The sequence below is a fragment of the Gymnoscopelus microlampas genome, assembly GCF_963454915.1.
Source record: "Gymnoscopelus microlampas genome assembly, chromosome: 8".
Taxonomy (NCBI): domain Eukaryota; kingdom Metazoa; phylum Chordata; class Actinopteri; order Myctophiformes; family Myctophidae; genus Gymnoscopelus; species Gymnoscopelus microlampas.
The window spans coordinates 37,760,465-37,786,742 of NC_139945.1; the positions used below are offsets into that span (position 1 = coordinate 37,760,465).

General features: G+C 42.1%; 1 protein-coding gene across 1 annotated transcript in view; it reads right to left on the reverse strand.

The window, feature by feature from the left end:
- gbe1b (glucan (1,4-alpha-), branching enzyme 1b) overlaps positions 1–26,278 on the reverse strand; it is a 96,503-nt gene that overhangs the window by 41,696 nt on the left and 28,529 nt on the right. Inside the window, exons 8-12 of the mRNA XM_084063812.1 lie at positions 19,055–19,170; positions 18,412–18,539; positions 17,219–17,317; positions 1,607–1,717; positions 1,351–1,522 (exon numbers count right to left, since the gene is read on the reverse strand). Coding sequence (XP_083919938.1) covers positions 1,351–1,522; positions 1,607–1,717; positions 17,219–17,317; positions 18,412–18,539; positions 19,055–19,170 — 626 coding nt within the window. The remainder of the gene's footprint in view (positions 1–1,350; positions 1,523–1,606; positions 1,718–17,218; positions 17,318–18,411; positions 18,540–19,054; positions 19,171–26,278) is intronic.

The following is a 26,278-nucleotide window of genomic DNA, read 5'->3' on the forward strand; positions in this document are numbered from 1 at the left end:
TTGTCATCAATCAAACCTGCACAGGGATGTATTATATCTCAAATCCTACAATAGCAAACATACTGTAGTTTGGTGAGAACACCAAGTCACCAGGTGGAGCTAAAATGCTGTGGAGTGAGGCTATGGAATACAGTATTTACATTGATCACGAGCCATTGTGGAAACACATTTAGTTCAGTCAAGGTCAACCTCCAACATCATTAATTATCACTTTATTATCCTTACCAGCAGGCGTCAAAGCACCCAGAACAGCTTAGCTGTTGTGTTGTGTGTGTCTGGCTGAGGACTAACTGCTATTGAAAAAGCCTATCTGAGTCTAGACTGCTTTTATCTTGAATTTCCACTTCAGCTCTGGGGAGTGAATATAATGTACAGGTAAACCAATGTCGATTACTCTTCAAAACAGTTTCTGTTCAATAGACATTTCCATAAAAGTTAAATAACACCAGATCACATTTTCCTCCTAACAAAATTAACAATTAAAAATGTAAAAAAGCAAAAAAATAATTCAACACAAAGTAGGATGATATATACAGTGGTGGCTCGCAATGTCACTGCATAACAATACATGTGATCTTAGCATAAATAAATACACTTATTCCTGATCTAACTGAAGGTTCACAAACCTCAGTTCACAAATAAATCAATATGAGATAAGATGACTTGATATCTGATGTGATGCAGAACTGTGGGAAAACGCTCAAGGCTACCACTTAACTCACTGAGTGCCATTAACGTGTTTCACGTGTTTTTACCGCTATGGCGCTGGGTGCCATTAACGTGTTTGACGTGTTTTTGAAAAAATAGTGTTTTTTTTTTTTTTTTTTAAACATGTTCAGAACCCAAGATATCATCATCTGAAGATGTGCAGCTCCATCCACTCCTTGTTTAACTTAGAACTGAAAAAGGCTGTATCTCGCTTCCTAAGCACTTTTTGTTTTCTGTGAAAAAAACTCTGGCACTTTTCAGAATCAATTCTGAAATAATTCTGGCAATCCTGGCACTCAGGGAGTTAATAGACGGTCTTTGATATTATTTTTGTGTACTTGAAGAACTTAGCCGAGGTGTGGTCTCTCTGTTCAAAAAACACCTAAGTGGAAAAAGCAGCACTCCAAAATAAATACTGCAAGACAGTTGCTCAGATGTAGTTTATCATTTTATTGCGAGAACGCTAACGCGTTTCGGCCGCAGCCTTCCTCAGAGCAGATTAAAACGTTATGATTTGAGTTGTATACATATAGCTGAGCACCCACTGCCTAAACTAAGAAGGCATCCAGAGGAAGCACACCGTTTTTTCTTTCTTATTCGTGTGGTCTCTCTCTCTGTTTGTTACCATGACGACAGACTCACCAATGAAGTTGAGGTAGCCCTCTCCGCCCAGGCCGTGACAGAGGAGGCGGATCATCTTGTGGAGTTGGATGCCGCGATCGATCACAGGTGTCATGGGCAGCAGGGAGCTCATGTTGGTGTACATCTCCTTGTCCATCAGCCAGAACGCAAGGGTCTTGTCCCCAACCAGAGCCTTAGAGAAACAAACGTTCACGTTTATGATCATCAACTGGGCAATGGCTATGGTATAAAACCTATGGAGAAGGTTTTACTGTACCTGGTCGTGGCTTTCAGCATATGCTATGCACTTCTCCCCGAAGCGTCTGTTGGTCAGAGTGAAGACAATATTGCCCATGTCCCAGTCCTCATCCTTAAACTCCTTTAGGATCTGCAGAGAGACAGAGGGGATGATAGATGGTCAGCTGAGAGATCCTTTCTGAGTCTGACTGATGGCTTAAGCTCATCATTGTGTTCTGGCCGTACACTAGGTGCTCCTTCTACGACAAGTTTCGTCTAGGTTATACTTTCTTCCCTGATCCATCTCTGTTTTGACATCTCTATATCCCCACTGTGAGTTATGTCTATCTTTGAATGGTGGTAATGGAGTTTTTTAATAACTTCCCTATGGCCCATGGGTAGTCATACAACAGCCACACCTGCGATGGGCAAGGTCAAACCCTCTCATCCAATTGGGAGGATTCAACAATAAATCCAAGCCTGGAATCAATTCCTTGCTGCGGGGCAAACTACATCCATACCATCTGCCAAAAGGGTAATCTGCAGAGGTCAGAGGGATATGCAGGTATGTAACAAATGCATAACAACACCCGTCTACACAGTGCATTACTTCTGATAGTGCTGCAATCACAAATGCGTGCCATTCGCTCATTCACTGTGTATTGTGGGGACCCAAAACACAAAAGGGGAATAGGCTATAAAGAGGATCAAGATCAACCTGAAATGAAAAACTAAATAAAGCCAAGTTGGGAGGTGAGAGGGTTGAAAACTACAATATGCCCAGAGAACCAACCCTGATAGACAAGAAGTCTGTCTGATTGGCAGGAAGCTTGACTAGCCACTCACTCTCTCTCTCACAGCCTGAAGCCTGCTCAATGGAGCAGGCCTTGACAGATGATTGACATGTGGGGAAACCTTTATATTACTTTACAGGACCATAATCCTTTGAGTAAAGAGAGTAAATTGTGTGGATCGATGGGTATAAGATGAACTCTGTGGTTGGCCTAAATAAAAGCCGTCTCTATCTAAATCTCTCACAGCCATCACTAATGCCGCCAGCAATCCTCAATGCAGTGGTCATCACCTGACATCCACTACCACAACTCCCGTCTTTAAAACCTATATGAGCAGTGTCTACTCTGGGCCCTGTTTGGTATGCATTAGGCCACGGACCCCCATAGCTCGGGTCCCTTTGGCTCCATTTGTACACTCTCTGAAATACAATCATATAAGGGTCCATTTGGTTCCTAACTGTCAATCATTTAGCCAGCGCCCCCCTAGTACACCCTCAAGGACCCCTGGGGGTCTCAAAACCCCACTTTGAGAACCACTGATCTAACGTAAAGACAGGACTGGGTCTCTGCCATTTGGAATGAAGAGCGAATACTGGCTAAATCAGCTTGGCCTCAAGTTATTTGTTTATTTTTCTTCCAACATATTATGTTTGCAGTTCCTGTCACTATCCTACTATAATTCTAGTAACCTGACGGTGGGTGGGTGGATGGAGTCCTGGGTCTCCGATCAAACTGCGCATGCGTCGTGTTGCCAGGTTTCGCGAGAGAAACAAGCAACGAGGTCTATGAAAACGAGGCCAAACCAAACGAACCCTATACCACCAACATTGGCCCTACAGCGCTTACAGTCGGCCGACATGGCAACACCTAGACCCCGCCCACTCTCTCAGTACAACTCTTCCTGTGGAAAGTAAACACACCAGACGGACCCGAGGCGGCCGAGTAACATGCGAGAGCCATATGAAATCCGTGTTAACGGAATCGTGGTCGGAATCGCGGAAATAACCACGACGGGACGCGCGCGGGGGAGAAACCGCGCGACAGGACGTGCATTAACCCAGACTTTCGTCTGTGCCCTTCACCGGGTATGGTCTAGTCATTATTAATTTATTTAAGAGTAATATGAATGGTGTCATTTCAAATGCACTGTAAGGAGCACCTACCTAGTAGTGAGGTGCAGACTCTAGGAACATTGTAGATAGAGATGGGCACACACTCAATGATTCCATGCAGTTTAATAAGAACAAAACCAGGGTTTTGACAGGCAAGCTGACTTAATCAGGGTTAATGGTGATATAAGACAGTACTATAGCTTCATAGCACTGATTTGAAGAAACAAAAAACAAACAGACAACTCAGCTCCACTCTTTGACCACTTAAGCCCTATTTTATACATCGTTGTATGACGGGGTTGCACAATAATAGCGAACATAGCTACAGATGTGTCACATGGCGAAAAAACTTTTTGTTAATGTTTTGCCTAGATATGGACACCAGGTTGAAAGTGGTTGGGTCTGCCCTGGTCACAAAATGAACATCATATCACATCTAGGTTGCACTGGAAGGAACATTGGTCCCTTTTTATCTCGCTCCAGTGACTGACTGACTGGTTCTTCTGACTGACTGGTTCTTCAGGTATATGCCAGGTCTGATCAGAGTTTCTGCAGCAGACTCATGTAATCTCTTGCAACGTGACGTAAAACTGAATACTATAACTCTTGGACAATTTAGGCATGTACTAAATAACTTTCCATTACCTGTCTGTACGTGGTTTAAATTATTATTTCTGTTTGTTCATTTGTATGCTTGAATTTCACATGGAAATGATTTAAAACATATTTTGTTTGTTAATCTTATGTTTGTGTTTTCCACAATGTCATCTCTCGGCATCATTTTAAGTGAGGTTTGCCCTCAATGATTTCTCACATTATCTTAAATAAAGGTTGAATGAAAAGAAAAAGAAAAAAGAACAAGCCTGGAAATAGATATACTATTATCTTTTCAACTCTGGTAAAACAGCCAAAACATCTATTTGATTATCCAAGCCATGTCGGTTTCCATGCAGTCAAATGCTCTGCATTTCCTTATGAATCATTATGGTTCACTTTAACCACATAAGTGGTCTGGGAGCAATTAATCTAAGAGTGGAAGCATCTAAGCAGAGAGAGCTGTGACTGGGCTAGCACCAGCTCACCCACATCAACCCCAACCAGCCAAGCTGCCTGGCACTACTGACACTACACTTCATCAATGATAATGAGCAGTGCACAAATCTTACTTTACAAGCCTGCTGTCAGCAGCCAACCAGAGAACCCAGATTAATTAGGCAGAGCCAGGACCAAAAAATAAATAAACAAAAAATTGCAGTGCAGGTCGAGGTTGATCTAATCAGCAGCTTTCTATACCTTTCTCACCTGGTCCGGAGGTGGTGGAAATGATTTGAGGGGCCATGGGTTCAGTACAACGAATAAAGCAAGTATTTTAGATGTGATTACTGTCCTGGGCATGCTGACTTTTAACAACCACTTCTGCAACAGCGTATTAGCTTGTGTTGCTATGGGTACATCCAACTCCAACTCACACGTATGAGGTGAGTAGAGAGAGAGCAGTAGTCAATCCCATGGATCTAGCTAATGCCTCTGTATCTTTATATGTTCACTGCTTTTTGAGATAAATGAACTCTGCCCACGCAAATGTGTCTGCCTGGGGCTTAGCTCTACTGAAAGGCACTGCCTGCCTGGCCCTCCTCGCAGTTTGCTTGCAATAAGCCAAGCCGAAGAAGCTTGGTGTCTAAATCCTGCACTGGCAGTTAACTCAATACGAGGACGGCATCGGAGTGCAATTAGCTAATAGAATAAAGCAGGCTGAAGCAGAAATGCCTCCGTTAGAGAAGGCGAACTGAGGTTGACATAGGGCGAGGGGTGAAAGTGAGTTGGAGCTGCTCTTGGGCTACTGGCAAAGCCATGAGCACGTGGAGTCAAGTCGACATTTTGCGTTCCATCATTACCTGTAGGCAGTCTGAATGTCAGTAAGCCATGTTATAATTGAGAGGTTTATAATGCCAGTCTGATGGATAGACCAAAGTATCGGGACCACATTTTCCTTTTCATCAAACTCATACAGTACAGTAGGTGGCCAGTGACTTTGGCCAGTTTCACTTTCAAAACCTTTGCATCATGCATGTCACACAAACAGAATGCGATGCATTTTGTTGATAAAACAAAAGTTTGTTCATATAGAGTCCTATCCACAAATCCACCATTTAACTTCCACAATCCACATTATCAAATATAAATAATAAATATATCAAATATGAAAAATCGGACGGAACCATCTTGATCACCGATTTGCATGATGTTTGGACAAAATTAGTACGAAAATGTGTTGACGTTTCGCAAAAATCGGCCTCCTGATGGCGCTATAATAAGCCAATGTTAAAAGGGTAGCATTTGTTCCTCAACGTAGTGCGAATGTGCAAAGTTTCACCCCAATCGGGCGCTGCGTTCCATGATTTGCGGCATTTTGTTCAAACAGATCCTTCTTGATCACATGACTATAGAGATCATGTGTACCGATTTGCGTGAAATCTGGAACAAATCTGAATGCTTAATATCCTTTTTTTTTTTTTTACATAAGTCAACTTCCTGGTGGCGCTATAAAAGGCAGATGTGAAAAATACAGGGCAAAGGTTTCCTTGGCCTCTAGGGAGTGCACATACAGTTTTACACAGATCGGTGCAGTTATAGGTAAAAACACAAATCGGCCTGTTATAGTGCCACCATGGGCTGATTTGAAAAATTCTTCCTGAGCCTAGTGGGAATGTGCGTGCAAAATTTCACAGAAATTGCACACTGTGTTCATGATTTGAGGCATTTTGTTCAAAACGGAGCACTCCTGCAAACTTTGTAAGACAATTTTAGCCAATCAGGATGGAATATGAAAAATCTGAAACCGGTTTCCTTTAATGACTATAGAGATACTATGTACCGATTTGTGGGATCTTTGGACAAAATCTGTAGATAAAAAAAAAAAAACTGTCAAAAACAATGTTTTGCACAAATCGGCCTCCTGGTGGCGCTATAAAAAAGCCCATTTGAAAAATGTGGGGCAGAGGTTCTGCTCTGGCATCCAGGGAGTGTGTGCGCACAGTTTCGCTGTGATCAAGCGAACGGTGCCAGAGATTAGCTGTACACAGACAGAATGACACACCCACGCGCACACAAACGGAAGGACGGACGGACGGACAGGGTGCCAAACATCCTCGCCACCTTTCGGCCTGGCGGAGACAATTAAAGCTAAATATATAAAATATCTAAAACATAATGTGAAATAAAATGCATGGACGTATTTCCTTGGCTTACTGGCAGCATGCATAAAACATACTGCATGGTGTTGATCAGTCCAGCATTTCGTGAGATTAGCTTCGGACAAACAAACTAACAAACAAGCAGACAGACAGACAGACCTATTTGTAGACTTGCCTCTTGCAGAGCATTACCGTAAAAAAAGAGATAATGGCTAATTCCCTACCTCCTCAACCTCTAACTGTTTCAATTACATCTCAATCTATTGTAGCTAGAGGGAAGGGCACTTGTTAAATTAGAGGGCTTTTGTCACATTATCCATTAGGAGTGACAGCATTTTATGGTTGTTATCAAATCGAATCATCCCAAACTTTATCAGGTTCTCTCATTAACGTATCTTCGTATTTCACAGCTAGTTGGTCCTAACAGATTGGCATAGCCAAGAAATGAGTCATGTGAATCAGTCACGCAAAGGACAAAGCGCAGCGTGAGACTCAGCTCAAGGAACCAGGCTGTTGATTCATTCGCACGTACGCACAATCGCACACCATGATTCTCTAAATCTACACATGGCTCACTCTCTCTCTTTGTCTCTGGGTTCCCTCGCTTACTCTCAAAGACGCACACCTCAGTCGGGGCTCTACTTCAGCCCATCCAAATCCCTCCAAATTGACACTCTGTGAGGAGGCTAGGCAACCCTGAGTGCACTTCACTGGGTATGCCAAGCCATGTTCCGAGAGCACATGAATGCATCCCTGCACAGAAATACATGAATAACACTGCTCGCTTGCTTTCCTCTGGCTTTGCGTTTCACATGGCGTGGCCTCCTCAGGGAAGCAACAAATATAATCTGAGAAAAGAAAAAGCAACCCAAAGAACGATCTAAATGAATATTACATTGCAAGCAATGTTGTTGCTGTTTTTTCTGTTTTTTGTTTTTAAAAGAATGAGCAGCAACCGCCTCTCCAGAGAGGCATCCGAAGGATTATCCCATGAACCTTCTGGGTAACTGTCAAGAAGGCTGCGCCTCAGTGGTGTACAGCACTGCTCGCTGCACAGCTAGCACAAGCATCGCTGAGGAAGGTCAAGTCTGGGACTAAACCCCCTCTCCTCCCCCTCCTCTTTCCATCTCGCTCTGCTACCGAGTAAAAACCACTGCTGTGAGAGACAGACTTGATTAACGATGCGTGGACATCCCCCATCGAGAGACAAGAAACACTGTAGTGTGAGAGGATGCATGCAGTTACGAGGTCACACGCACTGTAGCTTCTCATGAAATCAAGTAAATATAACTTTTGTTGTGTTGGATAAAAGAAGAAAAAAAGGAAATACTTTTATGAGACACTTCCCACACATCCTACAAGATCAAGTTATTATAATGTTTCTTGTGTTGGATATAAGAAAAAAGAGGGTGGGGGAGACATTTTCCACATATCTTACAACACATAACCTTGTAGGCCATTCTACATCTCAAACAGCATATTGCTACTTTCACAAGACATGTAGACAACCAAAATAATAATATGAAACCTGTATCTACCCTACCCAGATACAGTAAACACAAAGGGTGAGTATGATTCAAGAGATCCACAGCACCCTTGTCACCCAAACAGATACGCAAAACCCCCCAGAGAGAGACCGCTATCTGCTTTCCCACAAACATGTTTTTCCGGCGGAATCTTTGCCAGTTTAATAAAAAAACACCAATGGATGTCATGGATATGAATGAATACATAGGAGAAAACCCCAAGGGACGAGAATAAAATCAATTATGAATTATGTAGGGGCTCCTAAACAGAGTGCACGCCAGTCTTCATTCATACAGTAAGATTGCAGAGAGTCTTACAACATCCTCTCAAGTGTAGCTGGCATGGGCAAAACAACATGTACTGTACACTATATGTTAACTGTGATTTATCTAGGGATGGTTTGCAGAGGCTGGATATTGCTCTTTTTCAGCAGTATCTTATCTCAGTTATATAGTTGTAAAAAACGTTTATCGTTCTTAACTGGAGCAGATTATGGTTAAAGCTGCAATCTGGAACTTATTTCAATGTATAAAAGTCTGCATGGTAGAGTATGTTAATGCAATATAACTAGCACATCTGTGGTTGGATCTGCCACTCTTCCACTGATAAATGTATACCCTAGTGTCAGGTAGGACAGCTACTGGTTCATAGTAGTTCTGCCTGAAGCTCATATAAGCTCAATATCTCCCCATACAAAATGGGGATGCCTTACTGGAAAAGTGATAGCAATATTGTCTCTCATGCGGGTTTGAATCCGGGGTCGGATACAAACCTTATAGTTACAAGGTTGCTTTTGTTTCCCTAATCCCATAGGCTGCAGCTGCCCCATATACAGTATCTCACGTCTTAGTGCTCCCCTGAGTGCCACCCACCGTGGTAAATGTAAAAACTACAGTATTCAGTAAGACCAATTTCTACTTATTATAATTGTAATATTACAGAAGTGTATGACAGAGTTCAGATGAATGTCAATCCCCACCTCATGATTCTCCTCTTCCTCAAAGATAGACAGCAGACAATCAAATTCAACAGTCACTACAGCTCTAGCAGAAACAATTCGACTAGGGCACCACAAGCATCTGTCATCTCACCAGTCCTGTTTACCCTGTGCACAGATGACTGTAGGAGCTCAGCCTCAGACCCTTGAAATGTTGTATATCAAATACTAGACGCGTCGACAACACAGTTATCACTGACACAACTTGATAAGCAAATTAATCCAGTTTTGCAGAGTGGTGTGAGAATACCTGGACCTAAATCCCAGCAAAACCAAAGAAACCAGCCCATTCGCCCGAGCCTGGCGATAAATGGCCAGACATTACAGCGCATTGAGGAGTATAAACCTGTCACGAGGAATATAAACTTGGCACGACCATCGATCACAAGCTCACCTTTAAGACCAATAGTGAGAGGATACATTCCAAGTGCCAACAAACGCCTGTTCTTCCTCAGGAAGATGAGGTCCAGGTCCAGCTCCGGCCATCAGTCCTGCAGGCATTCTATAAATTGTTTGCAGAATCCATATTGATAGCACAGCATGGTCTTGTGCGACACGCGCCATCGATCTGAAACCCCACAACAGGATTGTAAAGACCAGCAGCAAGATCATCAGGCGGGACCAGAAGCCACTCAGCAGCATCCACGAGAAACGGACAGTAAAGAAGGCCGCACAAATAGTTGAAGACACACACACCCTCCATGCCCACTATAACCTCATGCCCTTAGGACGCCGATACACATCCCTGCCCCTCAAAACCAACCATCTACTGTGGCTTTGCAACTGCCTCTGACTGCTTCAATATCCCCTATCCCCAACCTGTACAATGTACACATGCACACATTCGGGTACATGGGTTTTTAATTACTGTTTTTTCTTTCTTCCTTTTTTATCCCACGATTTTGTAACCCCATTTTTTTTACACCCAGTGCCAATTGTCTATGTAATCCTGGGCACTACCTTCCCTCTGCCAACCTAGGGAGGCCAGGGCCGAGCTCATGCCTCCTTCAATGCATGAGAGAAATGTGGGTATCTTTTCTTGTTAAGCTTTTTCATTTTATTACCTATTACTGTAATGCTACCACAAATTGACTGATTGAAATAAACTAAACAGTAAACAGAGCCAACTGACCTTCTTGTCACCTGACAGGAGGGAGTTTCTCTGGTTGGACGTAGCCCGTGGAAGGAACACCTTATTCCAACCAGTTCCTTTCCCCTCCATCAGGCACCCCGGCTGGCCAGGGGGAGGCAGTATAGTGACCAGGATTACTGCATGTTTTTGTGAGGGTACCTAACACGGGGAGAACATGCTAACTCCACACAGAGAGGCCCTTTCGCCAACCCCACCTAGGGTATGGGCACTGATGACAGTGCCCCCTGTGGGAATCGAACCCAGGCCCTTCTAGCTGTGAGGCGACAGCACTACCGACTGCGCCACCGTTACGGCTTTTACTTATTATGGTTTTATTTATGCGAGTTTGTGGGCTTCTTCCTCACGGAAGACACAGTAGATCGCCTATTTTCGAAGAGCTGATGTATAAAACTTAAATGGTTTATGCATGTTTTGTAATAATAATCTAAATCAAAGGCTGGAGACTATGTTGTCCATTTCTGTGTCCGTCCTTCTGTGTGTAGGTCGTCCAACTGTGAACAGCTAATCTCCGGCACTGTTGGACCAATCACCGTGAAACTTTGCATGGACACCCCCAGTAGGCCATGGAAGAACCACTGCTTCAAAGTTTTCAAATCGGCCTCATGGTGGCGCTATAACAGGTTACTTCACGTTTTGAAGCAACATCGTATTTTATTCAAAACACATTTTGCTACTACAGATTTTGTCCAAAACTGTATCAGTCAGATTTTTCATATTCCATTCCAATTGGCTATGACCGACATCCAAAATTTTAGGGTCCTGTGGCCACCCGGCCTGGCAGAGACCCCTTTTCTTCCTTTTCTTGTTTTATTATCATATTTTATACATTGTCATGGTGTGATGTTTTGTTATGTAAATTAGTTGTATTTATTATAGATAGACTGCCACACACTCAAATGTCTTTTAACGAACATGTGTATGATTTGTGGTTATTTGCAATTCAAATCAAATCACCTTTGGCATGAATTTGAATGCCACGTGAGCCAGGCCTACTAATCCAAATCATGAGCATTGATATGGAGTTGGTCCCCCGTTTGCTACTATAACATTCTCCATTATTCTGGGATGGCTTGTCACTAGTTGGAACATTGATGCTGCAATTTGCTTCCATTCACCCACAAGAGCATAAGTGAGGTTGGACACTTCATGTTGCTACCCCAAGGACAGAAGTTTCAGACATAATAATGAAGCAAAGAGAAATGTTAAGGTGAATGTCGCTCTATTGAATTGCCTCCACTTAAGAAGAAGGCATGACAAAGTGCATTTCTACAACATTGACTGCTTCATAAAGCATTATGAAAGCTTACTTTTCCCACTCTCGCTCCTTTTGTTTTTCTATTTTTTCGTTGCATCTAATTAAAACGTACATCAAATGTGCAGTTTTCATAATTACTGATTTAGCTGAATAATACATCAAATGCTGTTGTTTTTCAATAACCCTTATATTATGACTTGCTCCCATTTATTCATGAATGAAGGTCACAAGGCATAAATAATAGCTGGTCATCACCTTGACATTTTCACTGCAGGCAGCAGGATTACGGGAAAAGAGAAAATAAATCAACACTGCTATACAAATAAGCAAAAGGAAAAAAAGTGAATATACTGTACTAACGTCAAAGCACAAAGAGAAAAGAACCAAAGACAGCTTTGAAGCACACACAGCTTAAGTCATTCCGTAATTGCAACCCCCTTCACAACAACAAAAACTCTGGAAAATACATTTCACAGTGTACAGTATGATTCTGACTGATTCCATGGAGTATGAGTAAGGTTTATTGGTCCCGGCAGAGTAGTTCCGGAGAAGCGGACTGAGGGGCCTTGTCTTGCCGTAAAACGACTGACCGTGGGTAGCTACTGGGACGTAAGTCGGGGCTTGATCAACCCCGGCTGGGTCACTTGGGCGAGGGTGTATGTTGCGAGACCCGAAACACCCGTCGACCTCAGGCTACAACACTGATGATACATCCCAGGTGCATCCACGTGATGTTTTTATTTATTTATTGGATGCCTCATTTCACACCAAAGGCCAAGGAATTCATAGATTTACAATTTAAATTCATCTCCCTGCCTGTACCCTCCCTGAGAAACTCGGGCTGCTTTCACATTAGGTATGATTACTTCTTACCGTGCCAGAGTACGATTACCCCTCTCCCAACGGTGAGCTTTCACATTAGTCATGTTTTTCCGTACCCGATGACTCTTCGTTGGGATTGTATGCTTTCATCTACCAAAATTGTAAGAATCAGAAACACCTGTCCTTGGTCATTGTCCTTCTTATACGTGAGGAGACCGTGTTTTTTCAATTACTTTTTTCATTTATTGTCTCCGCCAGGCCGAAAGGCATGGCGAGAGAGAGTATGTTTTGCACCCTGTCCGTGTGTCCGTGTGTGTCCTCCTGTCTGTGAGCAGCTAATCTCCACCACCACTGGCCCGGTCACTGCGAAACTGTGCACACACACACCCTGGATGCCAATTCAGAACCTCTGGCCCGAATTTGTGCACCAGGAGGCCGATTTGTGCAAAACACAATTTTTTATACTACTCCTACAGATTTTGTCCAAACTGATTGCCTAAGATTGGCTTCCAAAGTTTGCAGGATTGGTTCGTTTTGAACAAAATGCCTCAAATCATGAACATGCGATTTCAGTGGAATTTTGCACGCACATTCCCACTAGGCCGAGGAAGAAATGCCATCTTTTTCACATTGGCCTGTTATAGCGCCACCAGCAGGTCTAATTTAGCAAAACACATTTTTGGAACAAAATGTCTCAAATCATGAATGCAGTGTCCGATTGGCATGAAAGGCCTAAGAAGAAATGGCACCCTATTCACATTGGCCTATTATAGCACCACCAGGAGGCCACAATAACCTACCTGACCTGGCGGAGACCTGTGCTCCAAGAAGCACCTTTTATAGTTTTTAATATTTTGGGGGAACAGTTTTAATTAAATAAATGACAAAAGTAATCGAAAAAACACGGCCCCTCACGTATTAGGAGGGCAGGGTGAGTCAACAGAACCAAGGACGGGTGTTTTTGATGAATCTAACATGTTAAAAATGGAGTTTGAAGTTATAATAGGTTTGTATAGGAAGGGGGCGTGTCTGATAAAATGAATATCAAATATCTAAATACTGAATCAAGCAACTTAAAAACTGTCTGGGGGGCTCACAAAAGCCTGAGTAGACGATAAAATGACCACATTTAAAAAAAATATCCCTTTAAGAGTCTATCAGTGGTAACCAACCTTTTCAAGCCCAAGAGCACATTTGATTTCAACTGGTAAGCCATGATCTACCACTAAAATATGTTTTTTAAAAAAAACACTAAAGACACATAGTAGTTTAAATAAGAACAAACACTGATAGTTATATAATCAATGCCTAAATATTAAGAAAAATGATTAGAAATGTAAATATTAGGACAAAAATACACATTTGTACAATGTTTTTTTTTTTAAACAAAACACAAAGGACATGACAAAGGCATTTTAACCGACAGCTGTTCAATGTCAATACTGAGGAAAGGGTTTGATACAAAAGCAGCTACTTGGCTCATTCATGCCTTGTACCTCGAAAAATCTACGGTCAAATTCAGATTTCAGTTTGTTCAATTGGGCACACAATTGTTTGGGATGAAAAGCAGTTTTGTCTGTGAGGTTTTGTGAGACCTTCTCAAGATTAGCTTTTTGAAGTCAATTTCCCATTCACTTGTCCGGGCACTAAAGTCACTTGTCCGTGTAAAAATTAGCTCATATGGATGAGATGGAATACATTTAATCATAGAACCATTAGTTTGATTGGTTGTTTAACATAAAGCACAAAAAAGAAAAGAAAAACACTATAATGTGGCTGTTAAGTGATTCTTTTATATATATTTTCTTATTTAGAGAATAGGGCCATTTAAAAACATTAAGAGCTGACCCAAGTAGTTTGGAGCTTCGAAGCTTTGTTCGAAAAAAAAAAAAAAAATTAAGACTATTAGTGTTTTTTTCACTATAGGTTTCATTTTAATCAAAATAGCCGATCTACAAGCCCACAACGCTTTGCAGCATGACATGTTGAGAGCTTGTAGATCTGCTCATCTTCAAAGCCATATGATCAGTGTCATTTTGTGAGAGGAATACGCAACCAGGTCTATGAAAACAAGTCCAAAAGAAGCGACTATAGGCCACACCAGCACTTCAAACCTATATACATCGGCTATTTGAAAGCCGATCTACAAGCACACACACACACACAAGCACACACACCCCCACACCCCCCCACACACACACCCCCCCACACACACACACACACACACACACACACACACACACACACACACACACACACACACACACACACACACACACACACACACACACACAGCAAGAAAGCTTTACAGCTGGTGTTAATTAGCCTGGTTAACCTACTAATGTTACACCCTCTGACATGGATTTCTAGTTTGGTTAATTCAAGATGACAACAGCAAAGCTTGGTTACAAAGTTAGTATTCCTTCCTTCCAATGTAGCCTACTAACTTGTCTTGAGTCGAGACGCGGACGCCGGACAGTGCGTGAGGGGGGGGCGAGGGTGCGGGGAGGAATGTAAGCTGCGCTCTCTACTGAGAGAGAAGCAGCTCTCTACTCCTCCATTCAAACAGTGTGTTACGAGAGGGACGTGGCTGCTCTACTTCTCCCCACGACGGTGTTTTGGTGTTTTACCGATTGGATTGTGCCGTTTGTGTATGTTTGTTAAACATTCAGTAATATTTTTTCGGCGTTAAAATAATTTCTGTGTATTCATTGTCGATGGCTGCCCGTCTGCCACCCGGCCCACCCCGCGATCGACTTAAAAGGCTTTGATGATCTACCAGTAGATCGTAATGGACTGGTTGGTTACCCCTGGTCTAAATAATAGTCAACTTTTGTCTTTTGGAAGTATTGGCTTTCACACCTCTGATACGTAAAGTACCAGAGTACCGTACCCGGGCACTTCAGTGTATAATAAAATAATGAAAACATTTTTTTTTTCCTTTTCATTACATTACTAATGTATTAATTCAAATTAAGTTTCTATCTTTAACAGTAGTATTCTTACCACGAATAAACAGAACAACTGACTTGAACAGAAGCACTTCCCTATATCATTACACATGAAGACAGGTAGAATCTCAAAGCCTAGCAATAGGCACAGTGCCCAAACAGGAAGGTTTTATCTCTCTTAACTTCTAACTTAAGGCCCTCTTACTCCATTTATATTCCATCTCTCTTTTGAAAACAAAATGCATTAATTTGGCTCTAATTGCACCGCATACAATACAAACATGAGCACACCTTCATTAATGTGGACATTCAGTGTGTAAACCAAAGAAGAATAGAATATCTCGAGCAGCCGTCTTCAAATCGCAAGGTACCCAGTTCGATCCCTTTGAGCAAGACACTGAAACTCTAACTGCTCCCAATGAGCCGGTTGGGGCCTTGCATGGTTTTCTGCACCATACGTGTGTCTATAACATAGTGCGTCAACTTTCAATAAATTTCTTAGCTATTATAATATTGACAACTTTATCGAATAACCAATCATTTAATGTTTTAATCATTTAAGCATTATTTCATACTTGTTGCACAAAAGTATCATTAGCATTTTTGACACTTTTCGCCTATAAGGACATAATCTGAGTTCCCAGAAGTTTTCGCCAGCTCTGGCGAGGAACTTCTGGGCCAGAGCCCTGGTATTTGTGGGCGGGATGTATCTTACGCTCTGAATCTGAGCGGACACGCCTCTTACCGGTCTGAGAGCTGTGCAACTCGTCTAAAAAGTCCGACGAGAGGCAAACAGCAGTACACAATAATGGCGGCCGAAATTTCTCAAGGGGAAATTGCTTCCCGTCGATCCTATTTAGATGCAACACCCACTGCATGTGGATCCTGCCCCCTTTTCTTCATTGGCTGTTGATTTGAATCACAACGCAGTGGCCGCGCCCCTGCTGTCCAAGCTCCGACGCTAACCCTCCCAGACTAATAAGGACATGACAAAAATAGGGATAGATTATGAAATGATTATCTTCTTCCAATATAATTTTAGGAATGTCAGTCAGTCAGTCAGTCACTCTCTGTCTGTCTGTCTGTCTGTCTGGATTGGTTCTCCTCAGTGGCTTAAGCAATTGCTCTGAACTTGCACACAGCCATTGACTATTAGCATATGCACACCGTAAGGAAGCCTGTTTTTCACTTTTCCTAAATTCAAGCTGTTTATTAGCCTTTTTTGGAAACTCTGTCTAACTCTACGACTGCAGTTTTCGCCGTTACTGCCCATGCATGCGCGGCCACAGGGTCTGTTATCACGGTCCCCCAGGCTATGGGATGTACTCTGTTAGCTCTTGGTGCCTATGCTCGATGCTAACAGCGTTAATGGCCACGGGTCTGTTGTCCAAGTTACACTCCCCCAGGCTATGGGATGTACTCTGTTATCACAGTCCCAACCAGGAGCCAGTCCCCGCCGGTAGACTTTGCTACAGGCTGAAGCTCTCTGTGCTAATATTAGACAACTCTTAACAACTTTCTCTCCCATAGCCCCAGACTGTCTGTCTCACCAGCTGTGCTCAATAAATGCCATTTTTAACATGCAAGACCTTGGTCTTGCATGTTGGTCTCCCAAAGTTTACCTACGCATATAGGCTACTGTTAATAAACCCAAAGTCTGCAAATACTTTTGAGTGCGCACACCCCCGGGTATGGACTTGTTTTATTAAATTATTGATTATTTAATGTTTTTTTATAATCCAATAAATCAAATAGATTGATTAATTGTTGCACCCTTTGTTGCGCTTTGCTATAAATGGTCAATTGGGCATTTATATACAGTAGTGCCTTTCTCCAAACATGCTCACCTGGATCCACTTGTCTGGGATGGCCATAGCCAGACGGTAATCAAAACCAAGCCCTCCCTCTGCCACTGCTCTGCACATCGCAGGCATTCCTGACACATCCTAGGATGAGACAAACATTTTAATTACATTTTCTTGTGTTTGCATCTGTGAGAGTGAATAGACAGATTTGATTTATTTTGCATTTGCATCTTTATCTGTGCGACGATATGCTAAGAAAATCACATGTTTACTACTACTTGACGGCACATATACAAAACAAAATGGTGGCAACCCATTTACCACTGCATCGTATTTTAATTAAACCAATGACAACGGGTGTGAGCAGTAGAGTGCTAGTCAGCTTGCTCATTAATCTTAACAGTGGTAGGTGTCAGTTTGAAGTAACTGAATATTAAGTGTGCGCGTGTGTGTGTGTGTGTGTGTGTGTGTGTGTGTGTGTGTGTGTATCGCAAAATCGTTATTTTTTCACACCCCGGGTCCATTTGGTTACCTTTGTGAACTCAGAGTTATGAATGGATAAATAAATTGAGGACTTAACTGTGTACTGTAATCCTACATGTACACAATCCTACATCCTACACACACACCACCACCACCACTACTACTCACTGGTTTACATACAGTACTTGCATACATCCTAACCACTGATATTAGCCCAGGATTTCATTAAAAAAAATATTCATAAATCCTAACCACTGATGTACGCCCAGAATTTCATTTATTTTATTGTGTTCTTATCAAAGCAATAAGAACTGAAATGGGCCAACGTTTACATAAAACTAATTGTTGATACTATAAGCACTGCCAGATTTACGTAAAACAAGTTGCTAGTCATTATTTAGAAAGCATCAAATATTTTAGAGGGGTTATTTTGCATCCTCTCTTGAGGACAGTTGCAGTCAGTGTTTAACTTGCACAAAAATCTAATAAGATTTCGTAATAAATAGATCATTTCCGATTTTTGCCTTTTATGGGCATTCTTTTTATTTTTCAGTAACAGATATCGTGATATACTGTATCGTTGATTACAGTTCTTGCAATATATCGAGTATCGCAGATATCGTGTATCGAGATATTATTGTTATTGTGGGCCAAATATCGCCACAGTTATCGTATCGTGAGCTGACCCATATCGTCCCACCCCTATCACAGAGTCAAATTAACACTGAGGATTTTAGTGTAGGTCGTCTCACCTCTGCGATGGTGATACAGTCAGGATAGAGAGTGTGCAGAATGTGGTTGGCCATCATCAGGTATACCAGAGAGTCTTCATCCACCTGTAGGCCGAAGTACTCACTGTAGTCCCCTGAGAAGCCGCTACCTGAGGAGTGAACAGCCGTGCACACAACACACATCTGCCATATTACACCTGCGGATTGAGCAGCCGTGCACACAACACACACCTGCTATAGTACAGCTTGAACACTTTTCGCACGTCAGCTTATCTCCCTGCTCCACTTTCTATTCAAAATGTCTGGAATTTCCCCACAAAGACTAGAGAATGTGGCCTTTCTCCCAGCAACACGTGTTCTTTCACAGGAACACATTGCGTTGATAAGAAGCACCAATGCACTGTTCGAGATCCAAATAAACCATTTTTGTGAAGCCTGCTGGAATGGCACCGTTTAGCCCCGTCAGCCAAACCCCCGCTGGCTAAACCCAACGCTTCAGCTGCCTTGCATTGCAAATGAAATGCTCAGTGCTACAATGCGTGTTGGACTATGGGATGAGCTGGCTGATATGCTTTGTGCACATCACTCCAGTCCTGTTACTGTAGCTAGCCTTACTGAAGACATGGTGGTGGTACATGACTCCAGCCCTGTTAGGTTACCTTACCTATGCCATGGTGGTGATACAGCATGGAGGTCACGCCATCAAAGCGGAAGCCGTCAAAACGGTACTCCTCCATCCACCAGCGCAAGTTCGACAACAGGAACCGCAACACTTCCCAGCTAGAAAGGAAAGCACACGCACGCACGCACACACGCACACACACAGAGGACTTCAAGGTCAGACAAACAAGACGTTGTGTGAATTATTCACACATCTCTTCACACAGGTTGTAGGCTCCAGAGATTAATTTTCACCACTACAGGACATTCCCATATTGACACGCAGAGCTCCACTATGTCAGAGATGGAGTGTGAGTGTGAGATGGTGTTTTCATTAACTAAACTGTAGAGGGGATGCCAAGGCATCCCTGATGTGTCCAATTGTTAGCGCTGTCAGGAAGAGAAATCAATGGCTTACAGTATACAGCCATGTCTGATTTCAGCATGCCGACTCACTAAGTGTTAAGTATGTCTCTGCGTGTTTGAACTGATAGGTTTTCATGTAACACCTGGGTAAACAAACACCATGCAGAGGAAATGAGTTCCCTCTCACAAGGATAAGATCAGAGATAATATACTTCTACCTGCTTGGGGCTCCATTACCGAAGTGTGACTGACATCTCAGTCCACACAACCAGGAAGACAAAAACACTGATAACGTTCTTAACTAACTAGCGAGACATAGATGGAGGGCCTTCCTGGCTGTTCTATGTCGGCACAGAATTTAGGAGTTGATTGATTGATGGTGTATTTTAGACCCTATCCGTGAAGGTTGATGAATCTGGGAGAATGTGTCATCCCGACATGAACAAATATACTAGACACTTCCGCTGTACGTGATCAAGGACATGCATGTTGCCTAGAATCATCAGTTAAGTGCTGGTCAGTGCTGATATATGTTATTTACATATTTGTGACATTCTAGAAGCAGGCTGCTGACAACAAAGCTGTCCAGGTAAATGTAGTACAATTTTATTAGCTTTATAAATTAGACATTACTAGTATGTAAGTGCTGGTGTCTATACGCAAATTATATGTAATTAAACTAAATTATTATACACATGCTGAAAGGAACCAGCCTTCACAATAAGATTTGGAATTTTAATGACAGTAAATACAATGTTTTACTGTGTAGCATAGAGGAGGATGTAAGGTACAAGCCATATTCATGACCATGGTTCTATTTGATCTACTGTACTGCAGCTCTAGCTAATACTTAATAAACCCTATACTTTGTTGTACGACAAGCTCACAACATGTCACAAAGCCACGCGTTGTAAGCTTGTAGAGCTGCAATTTTCACTGTTTCGGAAACCTTTTGAACTTTTGAAAATGTTCGCACATGCCCAAAATGGGGATGCCGGATTGAAAGTGGTTAAGTGCTCTCTGTACTATACAAGTAGCTAATGCACTGTATTTGATAGAGGCCATAAACGCTACAATACATAAGTTTCAAACGCGGGTCTCCCCCGTGAGAGACCAAACTTCTAGAGCCAATCCCGGCTTGGCCAGGAGAGATCAGGCAGTACTACAGTACATGTCAACCAGTACAGTGGGTGTCCTGCCTGATACCAGGATCAATATTTCTCAATGGAAGAGTAGGGTAAACTACTTCCAACCACTGCAGATGTGTTATATTGTATATTACATACTCTACCATAAAGATTATTTTAGTCATTAAAACAAGATCTAGATTGTGCCTTTAATGTCAAAATGCCAAACAATGAATACAATTTTAGGGCACGTCACGAAGTCAGAAAATCCCAAATTCCCAACGACATTACTTAAAATACATTTAGATAATGTGATGTTCCACGCTCCGTATGTTGGGGCGGAGGACACCCCAGCAGCACTGTTTGATAGGTGTAAAGCTGCATGCTTGCCCAGAGGAAATGCAACATGGGAGCCTTGTGGAATCCGATATAGCAACCTGGCTGGGTGGTCACGCAGCCCCTGTGATAAATAGATTAGGTGCACCACTCCACTGCACAGAGCCAACAAAGGCTCAGACACAATGTATCCTCACGGGATAGAGATAATAGCCAGCGAGAGCCAGCGGCTCAAGATGAAACCATACTGCCACATTAAGATCCACAATGCCATTCATCACCAAGTCCAATTACAGGGGGAAGTTAGATCCTTACACCTGATGCAATACACTGCTTATCTATACGCTGCAAAATCCTGAGTGGCAATTCAACTCAGTGACAAATGTAACCAAATGCATCCATTTGGTTACATTTGTACACTTTCTGAGTTACACTCCTTTAAAGTGGTGCAGGCCGCTTCTACAAGTGACTTTGTGTGTTTACTGTGTGTGTAATGTGTATATATGTGTGTGTGTGTGTGTGTGTGTGTGTGTGTGTGTGTGTGTGTGTGTGTGTGTGTGTGTGTGTGTGTGTGTGTGTGTGTGTGTGTGTGTGTGTGTGAGAGCGTGTGTTTGTCTGTCTGTCTGTCTGTCTGTCTGTCTGTCTGTATGAGCATGGCATAAACAGCTGCATCTGAAGCTGATGTTTTTACATAGAGTTTATGGGATGTTTTTACATTGATATAACTGTATGGGATGTGTTTTTACATTGATAGTACCATGCACACACTCAAATAGAGTAGTACCATTACTCTTCAAAGACACTGCTTACTTCACACTGGGTGTGATTTTTTGTACACTCAGTTAAATATCATTGATTATTTTACAGTGTATGGCATATGCAGTAAATGAATTCAACCTCTGGTTTGTGATGTTATTATGAAAGTGGATCACACATCCGGCTGTCCTCATCATGCAAACCCTCACCAAATGAAATACAGACAATTTGTTTCGAACCACTAGTGGAGTTGGAGTGCAAATGTTGTGTGAGTTTACATGTAGCAACATTCAATATAATACTGATTTGATAACTGTGATATTTCATCATATTTTACCTAATAAGCGCTCTATGTTAAATGAATGTCAAACAGAGATAAACTGTAAGTCAATCTGCGTTCATTCATCTTTTGTAAATCAGTTTAGTTTTTCTGCTCCTCCTACAAGGCCTCACTTATCAGAAGCTTATTTCCTGTGTCCATATTCTAGAATTTATGTGACAATTACAGCACGGAAACCTAAACATGCTGTGTTCCTGGAAGTCTGTTTTATATAAAGGGTCAAGGTAACTTGTCATAGTGGCAGAGAGGAAGATTTAAGTCCCTGTAGTCACAACATTACAGTTAAGCTCCAGATAAGACAAAATAAATTTAAAAAGCTGACAGGTCATTCCACAAGAGTTGTGATGCTCAAACAACAACACTAGACAGCCTGATGGATGGTGTGCATTTGTTGGAGCGAAAAGGACATATAAGGTGCCTCATTTAACGCATTTCAGGCTTTTCTCCGGTCCCCTGGTATTGATGCATCCAGGGACAGTGGCATTGACCAGAAACACAACTGCAATAAATTCACATCTTGGTTTCAGTCCCAGTCACTTTCTGAGGCAATTAATTAGAACACCACATATATACCAGCAATTATTGTTTTTGAAAGGTAGGAGTTGCTGGTGGTGTATAATCTCCTTAATAGGTTTCATCTTTTTTTTCTTTTCTTTTTTTACAAGCCAAGCAAGTGTTCAGAATCAAAAAATCATGGAATAAAATTAAGCAAAAACTGTAGCAGGGTACCATGACATGGTGGACTGTTTTCCCAGTGTGTCTTAGCGGGGTACAAACAGCTGGAGATAATAACATTCATAATGAGTCTGTTTGATTTAGGTGTGCCTAAGCATTGACAATAGTCGCTGTCAAAGCTTAACTGGTACACCTAAATCAAATGTACTCACTATTATTTTTATTAATGGCAGCTGTGTTACCTCCTGTGACATTTCAGTGAAAATGGTCCATTCTAGAATGGGTACGAAGATTATATGAAAATGGCTTGAATGTTATCTTTATTAGATAGATACTGTATAAGGGTGAAGGGCATTATACTGTAGTGAAGGACCTCTACGTTCCTGTCCATTGGTAATGTGTGGTATGTACCGAGAGCTCAAGGTACGCGCAAACACGCACACGCGCACGCACACGCACACACACAGAGCTAGTTGAGCTCATTACCTCACCAGAGGCTGGTGGCTGTGGCAGGAAAAACACCTCATGGGTACAGGAATTATAGGATTTTGGACTAGGCTGGCACTTGAACCCTTGACCGCTTATTGTTGGCTTCTTGATCAATTGGTCAGCTGGACAGTGGCCCAGTCCTTCGAGGGACCGAATAAGTAAAAGGTGAGAACTCCTAGGGGAGCCTGGTCGTTTTGTTTCCATCTTGCCAAATTTCTATTCTATTCCATTTTTCTTTGTTTTGTTTTGAACACAATAAAACCCCCAGGCCATTCGTCAGTGGGGAACTCTATCTCTTGCCTTCACATGTTACTCTTATACCTCTCCTTTACTATTATATAGTATGCTCATGCTGTGGAGAGAACCAGGAAATACAGAGAAATGACATATAACAGTATTTGGCAAATTCACACATTTCGCTAGACACAGATTATAGCTGTATAATTTGTATAATTCTAGATCAGTAGCTACAGATAAAGATTTGATATAAATGAGATGGGCTAATTAGACAGCCAGTAGTCTACAATAAGTACGTGAGTTATAATAAGGGAACTTTGATGAGATGATTAAAGGAGATTAATATTCACAAAATTCCACTGAGGAACCCAAGTTATTTTAATTGATTTTTCTTCATTATTAATGAAAATATATTTTATCCATTGGACCATGATGGAGTCAGGTTACATAATACCAACTGGCATCTTTATCATGGCTGGAGACACTCCATATACCACTATTGAAGTCCTCAGGCAGAAAATTGCTGGTTGTAGCCAAGTCTAAGCTCAAGACAAAGTATGACCGTGAATTTGATGTCAGGGCTCCTTGACTCTGGAATGACCTGCCTGAGGCTTGATAAATCACTGTCTTCTTACATTTATCAAAAGGATGTTCCATAAATTTAAAGTGTGAAATTTTAATGCTCACTGCACCGTTATGGTATTTTTACTATGTTGCTGCATTTATTTTATTATTTCTGCATCAGTTTTATGTAAAGCACTTTGTAAATTAGTTTTGATGTGCTTTATAAATAAAGTGTATAATGTGTGTGCATATATATATATATATATAAGATACAAGAATGTGGAGAAGAGTTGAAAAGATCTTTTTCCCTCTAAAGCTTGGCCTTGGGCCTATGGTCATATCTGAAAATGATATACAAAGATAAATGAAAAATGGATTCAAATGATTCTACTAGAGCCACAGAGTGAGGATTACTGAGGAAGCAAACCTCAAAACTGTCAGAAGTCTCAGATCTGACGGCCCTGATCTGTAGAAAGGCCTGGCTTCAATGGCTGGAATGAGATGATGGCTGCCTGCCCCCTTCAAACCCTGAAATAATATGAGCTCCGTTCATTTACTCACTGTCTCAAGGTGTCCTTGCCCTCTTTGAAAAGGCTTATTAAAAAAAAAACATACTGAATATCCCCCAGCCAGTTAGTGTTCATCACATTGAGAGCACCATATACACACACAGTATTTATACACTACTATATACATTATATATATATATATATAACCGTAGAGGCTAAATAAAGTTAAAGAATGATGCGTGTGTGTGTGTGAGAAGCATCAAACATCTGTCTAATCAACCTTCATTTCAGACTAAGTTGATGGTGGAAAAAGTTGTATGGAAATAGATACCCAAATAAGGTGTTCTTTAACAGAGATGTTGACGGGGACAACTGAGAGAACATGGAGAACATGTCACAGGTTCAGCAGCATGCAACAGCCTGAATCAGTGTATGCATAATGATTCAGGGCTGCTTGGTTAAAAATGGATATAATTTTAGGCTTGGTTCCTGGCATCCCTCTGGGGTTCGTTTCCTCCAAAAAAGGGGCAGTAGGAACGCGTGACACAAAGGACACATCCAAACAACCTGTGAGAGGGGCTAGGGAGGAACGAACTGACTGTGACATTGTAGAGCTCCTCTGGGCTTTACAAACAACTTCTCGTATGCCTGCCAGCCATAGCATAATGTCTAGACCATTTCTAATGAATCCTTCTGATATGAGGAGAGTTCAATAATGTGTAACCCCGTTTTTCTTATTATAGCCTCTATGCCTGACACTAAGAATTTTATAATGCACTAGTCCATACCCGGTCAACGCATCCGTGGGGGGATATGCGCACATGATCTGGCAACCCGGGAGGCAGTTCATCCCATAGCTGGGCAGCCCTGTAACCATGGCGATATTCTTTTACACAAAAACGCTAAGAAACAGCTGAGATTTGGTGAAATCACATGGGCAGATCCATGCACATGGTAATGGTCAATGGCTGAGTTTAATTTCAGATCAATAGCTCCAGCCACTGAGGAGAACCGGGCAGAACAATTTTGGTCTCACCGGAGGTTTGTAGAATTATAGGAGGACTAGAAGCTGCACAGACACGAGCTTATTAAACGCAAGTTCAAAGGGGTAGTTGATAGGTGCAACATTTCCTGTTTCCTTTTAATGTGTGGTGGGATCATTTTCCAGTGACAGACAGCAGAGGAGAGATGCTTAATTAGAAGGAAAAACACAAACACCAATCAATGGCTTTGGTGTACAGTGCACATTGACAGGGTCAGATAATAACCACCTCCAACTTAAGTGGCTTTGCGCACACACAGCCTTTGATGTTTCTTCCCCCATGCTTCTATAATGATCTGAAAATATGGATATCACTTGCATTGCTCAAAACTGCCAACGTAACATCATATCATGATTTGCGATTCTTTGAAATTGAACATCCGCCTGGCCATGCATTATTGTAAGACATAAGAGACTCCGAGGAGGCTTAAACGTACCTTTAACACTGTATTCTAAGCCTTGGGAGTATCAAATAATCTCGCTGCATAGACATTAAGATGAAAGACAATTTAGTCTTCAACGCTCGGGTGACACAGTGGTAAAGTCCCTGCCCACCACCACGGAGGTTCCACCGTGGTGCAACCGGCTTTGTCGGGTGTCTATACGAACACAATTGGCCTGTGTTCGGGGGAGGGAAGCCGGGCGGGGAGGGTGATATTGGTCATTGCATGTACTCCTACGGATTGGGGCGGCATCTGTCAGCGGGGAGTGTTGGGCGGTAGGAGTAGGGCGAAGGCTCTACGTCCTCACGGTGGGGGCTCCTCACTGGCAGGAGAGTCAGTAGGAT